General features: G+C 40.9%; 1 protein-coding gene across 3 annotated transcripts in view; it reads left to right on the top strand.

Moving 5' to 3' along the window:
• Nucleotides 1-323: 323 nt before the first annotated feature.
• The window catches only part of FAM13C (family with sequence similarity 13 member C), a 177950-nt gene continuing 167108 nt past the window's right edge, over nt 324-11165 (top strand). For 2 of the 3 annotated variants that reach the window (XM_058696376.1, XM_058696375.1), the window contains exons 1-3: nt 436-605; nt 7252-7308; nt 10629-10830. In XM_058696376.1, coding sequence (XP_058552359.1) covers nt 544-605; nt 7252-7308; nt 10629-10830 — 321 coding nt within the window. In that variant the 5' untranslated portion in view covers nt 436-543. The other variant, XM_058696377.1, reaches the window with a different exon arrangement.

Here is an 11165-nt window from a genome sequence, read left to right as displayed (position 1 = left end):
AAAAACAACAGCTATGTCCTCTTCTCCATCGTCGTTCCCTCCTGACGGATGAATTTCTGCGAGCCTCCATCCCTAGAGGGGGTAGCTCTGTAAAATTGGCAGGAGACGTCTGGAAGAAAGCAAGTCCCCCAGCGATTTCAGCACCTAGGCAGAAACGGCTGGGCTTTCCCACTGCCAGCCCCGGGGTGGCTGGCACCAAGAGGCCTGGACTAAACGAGGTGCGGGGCCGGCGAGGTTGAGGTCCGGTAACTCTCCAGGCACTCTTTGCGCGGATCCTGGGGGGCCCGGGGCCCAGGGCCAGCTCCGCCACTGCGCCCCGCCCAGCTCTGTCCCCGCAGCCTCGCGGGCTGCTGGGCTTTGTGGTTCGCCCGTGCGGCTGGGCCCCAGCTGGGGGTGTCGTTACGAGCATGTGCAGACAGCAGCCCAAGGTAGAGCAAGCGTGCCGGGCGAGCCCTGAGACTTGCCTTGCAATGCCATGTTTGTGTGTGTGCTCTAACTCCCGGAGAGCAATCAGGGAGACGGCTCCCCCGCCGGACTTGGCTGATGTTTTCTTGTTTCTGTTTCAGCCTTCAGGATAATTCCTTCAGCAGCACCGCTGTAACAGAGTAAGTGATTCTTGCTGTTAAAATAACACTTGCATGCCTTTCTCTGGAAGCAACTATCGTGAAGGTATCTTCCACCGTTCCCCGCCGCTTTTCGTATTAGATGCATTGTCTCTTGTAATCTGGGCTCTGAAGACCGGGAGAGGTGCTGACTGATGATGGGGCCCAGAAATCTTTACAGGTTGAAATCAGCCTTTTAGCAGCTATGGGGGGAGATATCATAACAAGCTAATTGCTTGCAGGAGCTCAGTGCTCTAAGATATGTATTCTTGGAGCTCAAATTAAAAAAAAAATGTATTTGACATGTCAGAAAGGAAGCTTTGTTTTATTTTGCCAACATTGGTGTCAGTTTTCACGGAGCATGCTGTATACATTTACAACAAATGGAAGATAGATGTGAAATGACTTGAGTTGAATTCTAGCATGTGGTAAACAGGTTAAACTTGTTCTTACCCTCTCTTGTCTACAGATTTTTAAGACACAGTGAACTTTTCTTCGTGCCCTTTGTCATTTTTTGTCTTCTGACCTCAAAGATGTGGCTATAGGAGGAATAAACCATCTTGTCCTATGGCTAAAGCTGCTGATCGGGGCAACTAACATAATTTAAACATGGAATGAAGGAGTATAGTATTTTACTCAAGGCCAGCAGTCATAGTATTTTTTATTAGATATAGTTCATGGTTTTAATTCTTGTCATCCCTTCCTAATGGGATGTTTTCCTAATATTATACTATACATATATGTTACAAATTAGTAGGTAGTATGTTATACTAATATATGTAATTTGCATAAAATTTACATATATACATGTATATGAAGTATCTGCACTGCATTTAGCAGTCTTTCTAGGCTAACTCATGATGTTTACTTCTGGGACCTTTTGGTAAAGTCACTCAGCAGCTGTTCAGGAAAAAGGGATGTATACATACATCCCTTTTTTAAACATACTCACCTATGTTTAAAAAATGCTGCAGGTTTGATATAGAAAAGCCCAGTAACTCAGGAACTGTTTGCTAAAATTTCCTAAAAGGCAAATAAATGTGGGAATAGATACATGAGTGTCAAGTTTTACCACAGTCATAATGACTTGGTGATGGAAGGGTAAGATTCTACAGGACTTCCCAGGTCCCATGGTTTCCCACATCTTTTGTTTCTGCGTTTGGATATGCTGCTCTCTTATTGTCAAGCTTTGGGCTCACTTAACTGGAGTTACTTAAAAAAACAACAATCCAGGATTGACTTTACAAGATGCCATATAAAATACTCACTGGGGCCAGCATCTGTTAATGAGATTGCTGCAACTTTGGTTTTCTAAAAGCTGGAGAGAGGAGGAGGGAACGTGTGCTGAGGTATGCACGCCAAAGATAGGCCGTGACTTCCTGGTTCAGGTTCACAGGTGGTGCTCTCCTCCCTTTGCTGTGCTTATAGGCACCAAGTGCTTTCTGTGCCTGATTCTTGGGAGCCCTGTGTGGCTGAATCCCCAGAGTCAGCCTCAGACATAGGGGCTTCAAAATGAGATACTCAGTTCCAGATTTCACATGGACATTTTTTTAAAAAAGGTTTTACACTTAACTGTGGGAAAAGCCTGGTACTTTTTCTTTGGATACTCCTCAAGGAGTTCTGATTGCATAAGATCCTGTTGTTGTTTTCAGAGAGGTGACAGTGATTTATTTTATAAGGCCCTGAGTGACAATTGGAATGCCATCTGGCTAATCTAAAAATGAAAGGAGTATATTTAAAAATACCAAAAGCTTCATAGGTGTCACACAGCACAAAGTAGGGTCACTGAAAACTAGTTATTGTCTAGTGTAACATTTTCTCCTCTCATCAGGAATACAAAACATTTTCCTTGTTTTTTTGGCATTACCCCAAAGCCAACAGGACCAGGATCGCTATCCTGAGAATTAGATGTAGCAGGTGCTCAGTAAATATTTGGGATTGGTCTTAACATACACAGAGGAGGCACTTGCCTCCTTGTCTGTTCTGGATACATACAAACTTCCTTCCCTCCTGCCCCTATCCCTCCTACTTCCTCCTACCCACACTCACTTTTTTTTTTGTATCTGAAATTGCACCCAGAGATGATTTCTTTTGCATGAAGGCCTCTGGTGGTGACCTTATTAAAATGGAAATTAAAAAGTCTGTGCCCCTGGGAGGCAGATTCAAGTTGTCATTAACACTTTAATATAATTTATGTTATCAGGTAGTCTAGCCTGGTAGGGGTGAGCTTGGCCTCCTGGGGGTCTCTTAAGAGTCAAAGGGAAGGGAAATTGGGAGGGACTTTAGGACAGATTTTATTCTCTTCTCGGTTTTTTCCCAGGCCTGGCACTGTTTGTGCAGTTCTGAACCAATTCAGTTTCTTTTTATACCCAAATTCTTCCAAGATCAGAATGGCCTTGGACTTCCCTTCTGTATCTGCAGTGTCCTTTTATCTATTTTTCCATGGTCATTTCCTATGTTGCTCTGGCTACGTTGCTATATGAAATGAAGCCTGGCCAGCAAATGCATTCTGCAATGAATTAGTTATCATCTGAAGTAGTGGTTCTCAAAACTGATCATCAGTGTGAACTGGGGAAGGACATTGAAACATGTACAAGAGGGGCGCCTGGGTGGCTCAGTCGGTTAAGCAGCCGACTTCAGCTCAGGTCATGATCTCATGGTCCATGAGTTCGAGCCCCGCGTCGGGCTCTGTGCTGACAGCTCAGAGCCTGGAGCCTGTTTCAATTCTGTGTCTCCCTCTCTCTGACCCTCCCCCATTCATGCTCTGTCTCTTTCTGTCTCAAAAATAAATAAACGTTAAAAAAAATTAAAAAAAAAAAGAAACATGTACAAGATTCAGTTTCCCAGACTTTATCCCAAAATGGGAACCTACGATTGGCGATTATATTGGAGTCAGCCCAGTGATGGGTTTTGTAAACTTTTAAGTCAGTGTTAATTATGTTTGTGTGTGTTTGAGAAGGCAGTCTGGTTTGAAAATTCACATTCCTGGCCTCACCCTCAGGGAGCTAGCCTATCTAGTGACACTGAGGTGCTAGTAGGGCCCAAGCCTGCCCTTTTAATCAGGATCCCAAAGAATGCTAATGCAAATGGTTCTGGAGACACACTGAGAAATCCCATAGGATTTCAGGCTGCACCTCTGCACCTTTGATCTCAGGGAACACAGGACTACTGTGTGAATGGAAGTCTCCTTCTTGGCACAACCACATTTTATCTAATAACCAATGTGATGCCTCTCTTCTCATTTACCCCAAGTCAATAAAAAGAACCTCTCATGGGCACTTCTTTCCCCACCATTATTCTAAGAAACAAGTCATTCTCCTTATTTTGCGAGCCTCTGGAATATAAACTAAAGAGACTATTTGGAAGGCTCAGTATGGTGGAGCAGAAATACCACAGGGACCATTGCCTTCCACGTTGGACTTGGGCAATTCCTTCACCTCTTGTGTGAAGGTGGCCCTTACCTGATTGCATTGGCAGGCTTAACTGAGATGCTATGAAAAAGAAGGTAAGCGGTGAAGGTTAAGTCCCACATAAGATTTTCTTGTTTGTGATTGATAGAGGGAATAAAACTCCGAGAGGGAAAAAGGTAACAACCCTGAGCATTTCACAAAGAAGTGATTGCAAGGACAAATTATCCATATATTGTCTGGGTAACAACAAATCAAGAACTCGGGGACTTAGACCCTAGTTGATGAGACTTCAAAGGAAGTCATTTAATAGAGGTGCTGTTCACATTTTTTTTAACTACAAACAGTAGTAAGAAAAACATTTTATTTTATTTTATTTTATTTTATTTTATTTTATTTTATTTTAAAGAGAAAGACAGAGACAGAGAGAGAGAATGAGCAGTGGAGGGGCAGAGAGAGAGAGAGAGAGAGAGAATCTTATGATTCTCATAAGAGAGATCTCATGACCTTGAGATAATGACCTTAGCCAAAATCAAGAATCTGGATGCTCAACTGACTGAGCCATCCAGGCGCCCCAAGAAAAACATTTTATAACGCAATCCAGCACACACATATATACATGACTTATTTAAATAAGTTCTGTGAAATAACACTTAAACCTTATGATACTGCTATGTTGTATTCTATTTCTCTAACAACAATAACAGCATGCTGGTAGCTGTTATCTAATTTCAAGACCTACTAATAGGTCACAGTTTACGTTTTGAAAAGCATTGCATGTAGAAGATGCCAAGTTTTGAATATTTAAGGAGATCATTAAAGAGACTGGTCTTTAAATTCCTGTAGTGGGGCTATAATATAGTAAGAAAATGCCATGCCCAAGACCATTGGGGTACTTAGTCTGAGCTGGTTTTCTTATAGGAATGGGGATATCTGGATATGGGTTCCACTGTGGAATCCAGTTTTACAGTTGGTTCAACATTGTACAGGGGGCTCCTGCTCAAGGAATCATCAGAAGAATCACAAAGGAGATGTTAATTCAATAAAACTTAATGGTCTTCATCAAAGCAAATGTAAAATCCAACTGGACTAAAAAGCTTGTATATGTGTTCGTGTAAGCCAGTACACAGATCTATTTCATTGCTGTATCTGTGACCTAGGAATTGTGTTTCCTTGAGGGGCTACTGAAATCATTCAATAGGCCTTAAAATTGGATCAGCTAATCAGGATCTGGCCTCATACTTAAAAAAGCATGTGCAACTTTGTATGTTCTGGTGCTGAGTTTCCATTTTTACCTAATTGTACTTTGAAAAGTTAGTAAATCAAGTGAGGGGGAGAAAAATATGTTCTTGCCAAATTCCCAAACAATAGGTATTGTTGAGCTCTAGGGTTGAAACTCCGATTGAACCTTAGTTCCTTGGAAGCAAAAATTCTAGGTTTCTGTTTGTCACTGGTTTTTCTACTTTGCAATATTACTTTCATTGGGAAACATTTTTCATTCAAATTACAAAGCTTAGATGATCTATTAAAGTGAATGTCTCTGATGGAGGAGAATAAGGCAATACTTATGAATTCAATTGTTGTTTACATGAGATGGATAGAGTGGCTTACTGACAGTCAAAAACATGAGAAAACAAGAAAATTTAATTATTTTGTTAAGAAGAGCACTGTATTAAGTCGACCGATTTTTCTTTTTAACTGCCAATAGGAATAAAATATTTCAACAGACAGAGAGAGTTAGAATCTATGTAGCCTTTGTTTTAATTCATTTAAAAAAAACCCCATAATTTAAAAGGGATTGTGAGGGAAGAGGACTGGAGCTTTCATCAATTTGTTCTGTGGACAAGTTATATACCATTGCAAGCAAGGAATATTTAAAAATTATAAATGATTTCATAAAGTATGAATATTATTATTATATTATGGTGATATTACATATGTATGTATTTATTTTTGTCTACTCATTACATTGTGAATCTCTCAGGGCAGGGTGGAGGACTTTTTCAACTTTGTGTCCTTTAGAAGTAGTGCTACTAAAAGTATGGGCCCCAAAATTGTTTGTAACTTGTCTGAGACAAGGAAAGTACAGAAATAGGGAGTAAGAATTTAATAAATTTTATGGGAATTTGGCATCCCTGTGGCATTTTTACCAAACTACCATAGTGGATTGGAAATAGAAAACAAACTGGTCAGTCCTAAATCCCAAAGAGTTTGAGAAGCACACCTCCAATGCCTAGTAAGTACCTGAAAGATAGCAAATGTTCCATAAATGCTTGTTAAATTATTTCCAGTCTTGCTGAGGAGCCAGAGCTAATGATTGTATTCAAACATTTATTGGATGCCTACTTTGGGGTACCACTGTGGGCACTGTGGCGGTTTATCTAGAAAAAAATATCATTTCTTCTCAAGGAATTAATAACTAATTAAAAGAGCTCAGAGGTATGAAGGAATTACAGAGCAGTGTGAGGCAAGATACAGTTGGTTACCCAAACCTCAGAATGAAGAGTAAACATTTATGTATCAAGGTTAAAGTAGGAATGTGGCCTGTGGGTGAACTTGGTTCATGGAGCTCATAAGACTTCATTTGGGCAAGTGAAGGATAAGTAGGAGTTGGAGATGGAAAAGCATTCCAAGCTGGAGCGGGATAGGAAGGGCTGAGAACAGGAACAAAGGCTCCCTCCTACACTAGAGTGAGAGAGTGGTCTTGCTCTAGATTCCCTCAGGCAGTGTTGAACACAGAAGACTTTTCATTTAGAGGAGCCACGAATTTTTCACCAGGTTATTCCAGAAGTTTTGTGATAAGGAAGGGGACTGAGAAAGTCTGGAGGCCAATGAAGGAAGCCAAATGGAAGCTGATATGGTTTATGATTGCCTGAGGCAGAGGAAATTTCAAGAGGCAGACAGTGCATTCGAGCCAAGAATAATCCACCAATCTTGGTGTTAGATGTCCCTCAAGTGCTTTGAACACTTCAGTCCTTGCCAAAATCTTGTTAGTTTAGGTGATTCAGAGCAGTGGATCATAAAGGAGTGTTACCTCTAGTTCTGAGGTATGATCACATATGACAACATTGGTGTCATTACCTGGTACACATGTTGGGAATTGGAGCTAGTTTGAGAGAGAGAGAGTGGTCAGGGTTGTTCTATTTTTTAGTTTACCGAACTAATCGAAGATAATTTAGACTCTTGCTGCTTCTGCTGCTACAGACTGTTGGATCTGATGTGGTTTTGTTCCTTCTCTCCAGGTGTGACGAAGACACAGTCTCCCTACATGAAGATCAGACTGATTGCTCCAGTCTCAGGTATGACCCACAATTGCCTGGTTCTTAATTATGAAGGACAGAAATCATTTGGGTCTAAGCTCCTTTGTTTCCTCTTTGAATTACAGTCACTTGTTCTTGTGTGTAAGTTCTTCTAATAAACTATCAGTTCTTAAAGGAAGTTTTGTCTTGTCCAGTTTTGGGATGCTCCCCTTAGTACCCAGGCAGTGCCTTCATATGGGGAATGCTAATTAAATGTTTACTGAATTAAATATTGATTATACCATCTCAATGTTCCCATCATAGAGCCTGTGGAAGAGATTATAGATTTATTCACCAAACATGTCATCAAATGTTTGGAGTATGGTCCTGGTCATCGAGGGGTTCATGGTATGGCAAAACCTTCACAGTTAACTTTCTTCCATAATTGCTTGTTCAGAGCACTTTCATGTACATTTTATTATTTAATCCAAACCACTGAAAGGAGGCTGATGTTTCTCTCTTTATCTGGTAGTAGGGAAACTGAGGCTCACAGGGATTATAGCTCATCCAAGCTAACATAGCTACCATGAAGCAGAATTTGGACTCAGGTCTCTCTGACTCTCAAGTCCGTTTGTTAGATAACAAACAATTGTTGAAGGCCTATTTTTTTGTGCCAGAAACCAGTCAATATAGATGATGATGCTACAGTGCATTAAGTACATTTTACTAGCGTGGACAGAGGATTCATTTAGAAGGACCAAATAGCCCAGAGAGGTTTCTGGGATGGATTCCTAAAGAAAATTACAATAGCACATGACGTGTGTGTGTGTGTGTGTGTGTGTATGTGTGTGTGATATAAGACCAAGAAAAAGAGGATGCCACCAAGCAGAGGGAGCAACTTACTGGAAAACCAACAGAGGGTCGTAGGAATAGCAGGCAGTTCAGGATGGCAGGAGTCTTGAGAGCCTGTGGGAGTGAGGAGGCCAGGAGTGGTAAGAACTGAAGCTCCAGAGATAAACAAACATGGATTTCAAAGGGTTTATGTACCTTGCTAAGGAGTTTGGAATTTATCCTGGAGGTATTGGAGAGACTAAAAAGGGCACTCAGTTTTTTCTTTACAGAAAACCATTTGGCTAAAGCCCTGTGAGCATAACAATAGCTCCCATTTATTGGGTTGTGGTCTTGAGCCAGCTTCCTATGGCAGGTATTTCATAGGGACTGTCTTGTCTTTGCAAGGTGGAGAGACATCCATCTTAGGATGAGGACCAGAGAGGTGACATGCTGTGGACCAGGTGACACAACTAATATGTGGGAGGATCTTTCAGACTCTTATTCGTTTCAGAACACCACTTAGTTGTTCATTCTCAGTTATGAATGATTCCAATAAGTAGTGGCATAAATTACATAACTTGTACTTTCCTGTTTTGGAGATTCTGAGGAACCATTAACAGGTTAGAAAGACATTTCTAAAGATGACTTTTGTATTTAGGTTCTAAGTTTGTGTAATGAGAGAAAGATACTTTTAGCTCCCCCTGATCATGTTCCTTGTTTTTCAAGTCAAGGAGGTGAACAGGATGATTTTATAAATTGGGGGCACTTTGAAAATATGTAAAAATGAAGTCCAGGTATTATTTTAGGAATAAGTGTATCAAAAGAGTAATTTTAGATTTGAAAACTGACATTTTCCCACTTATTCTTGAATATTCTAGAATTTTCCTTGAATGAGGACCCATTTAGGTTTACTGTAAAGACAGCCATTCCTTTTGTTTCTCACCGGGGAACATAGAGTGCATGAATGAACATTCTTTGTTTCCAGTGATAGAAATTTCAAATGAACCAGTACAATTCCAACTCATGGTTTCACATCACTTTCCAAATCCATTAGTGAGTTAGAATTTTTTAAATTGTAGCCGATCTTAAGGGAAAATATTAACCAGTGTCACTGGCACTGACTTGTGATTTTTTTTTTCAGTTACTAATACTGAAGAATTGTTTCACTTGTTGGGTTCTCCTTTATCAGGCATTATGAAGTTTGTTCTGAGGCTTAAGATGAACTGTTTGACATAGTTTTATTTCCACACCTTGCCTGACTACACCCTGATCATGCGCCAGACTTCCTATCCTGATGTTTGCTTTGATCTTTTCCCAGAGGCTAACTGGAGTTCATCCTTTCAATATCAGTTCTGTGAATTTAATCTCTCTTTTACTTGTGAAAAGGCATCTTGAACAGGGGCACAGAAATCCTTTGTTTGCTGGTCTTGTTTTTTGGCTTTAGGTATCCTTGAACCATGAGGAATTGCTTCCTAACTGACCTTGTCAAAATCTCTTTTATGGGTTCTCCAATCAGGGAGCAGGAGAGAAAAACAGCACCTGCGGGAAGTGGTCACTCCTAGAGAATTGCATGATCTAGTACCAAATGATTGCCAGTGGATTGAGGTTGAGGATATTGATTGTATAAAGTGAATGCCCCATTTGGTTATATCCCTGGATTCTTAGCAAAATAAGAATATAAAATGCACCTAGATTTAAGAAGGATTAATGACTTCAAATAAAAGTGTTATGTCACTCCTTTGGAGGAAATTGAAACAGTGGGGTGATACTGTATGAATTTGCTTGCTTAGTGAAAATTAAAATGCCACCCCGGCACTAAATGTATGGAGGTAACGCCAGCCCATTCAGTCACCTCCAGCAATTCCTCACTGATGAAAGCCTGACAACAGGATCTTCGAGTGTGCACTGAGGGTGTTGTCAGATGGTTTGCTTGGGTAAAATTTGGCCCTTGTTTTATATTTTTTTCAAGTAGCATGTTTCTTATCAAAGTAGACCCTGTTAAACTTCTAGAGGCCTTTGAAAACTGTAGGGAGATGATTACAAACATGCCAGGGAAGAGGAAATAGCATGCCTTAAATCAAAGACATATATGCAGGAGAGTCTGAAGACCTAGCTACCACTCTGGGTCTGGGTGAATTAGCCCTTCTGTTAAGCACTTCATTTAATCTCTGAGGTTTACAGTCTTACTCTATAAAACTGGGATGATGATCTCTAACCTGAATCTCACATTATTATTGTGAGAGAAAAAAATATATACATGAAAGCATCTTGAAGTGAAAAATTAAAAACAGATGTGATCGTATGCACAAAGTCACAACTACAAAAAAAAAAAGTATGTATTCACCAGCAAAGATTAGAAGGGACTATGGAGTGATCTAAAGAGTGAAATTCACATTTCTTCGGTTCTTGTTCCTGTGAAACTAAGTCTACTCTAAACATTTTGCTAGATACCATATAAATAGAGCAGCTATGAGTATGCCAGCCTCGCTTTCCCGAAGCAGTTTAATACTTTTTTGGGTGCTTTCTAAATTGGGCCTTTCCTGTTTTAGAGATGAAGACAATAAAGAAAATTACCCCGAAGCCGGGGCTCTCCTAGAGGAGCCTGCACCACCCTCTCGGGAGCCACAGCAGCATGTAGAGCAGACCTTACTGGTGGACGGCGTGCTGCGACCCAACATGGGCAACTTCAAGTCCCGGAAGCCCAAGATCCTGCTCAAGGCAGAGAGCGGGAGGAGCCACGGAGAAAGTCAGGTAGTGGGTTGTACCTCCAGGCCTTTGCCACACTCTGGCAGGCTGTGTGAGCACCTTATTTTTCAGGAGGTGATGAGGCATCTTGAGGTGTCAGTGCGCAAACCACCCAGCACAGTTCTCTGAGCAGGCTGATAATTTAGCGCCCTTTCAAACTGATACTCTTGAATACTGGGCTTTGACATAGGTTCAAAGGAGATGCTGCAATCTTTGCAGGGGAGAGTAGAGGAGGATCTCCTACCATCTTCACTTATCCAGGTCATGTAGCTCTTGCCCCGCATTTGGAGATTCTTCTTAGCAAAAGTCCCAAGTTTACTCTGAGCCATTCACTTTAGGCT

Source organism: Neofelis nebulosa, chromosome 13, assembly GCF_028018385.1.
Source record: "Neofelis nebulosa isolate mNeoNeb1 chromosome 13, mNeoNeb1.pri, whole genome shotgun sequence".
Lineage (NCBI taxonomy): Eukaryota > Metazoa > Chordata > Mammalia > Carnivora > Felidae > Neofelis > Neofelis nebulosa.
This window is presented reverse-complemented; position numbering and strand designations above follow the sequence as displayed.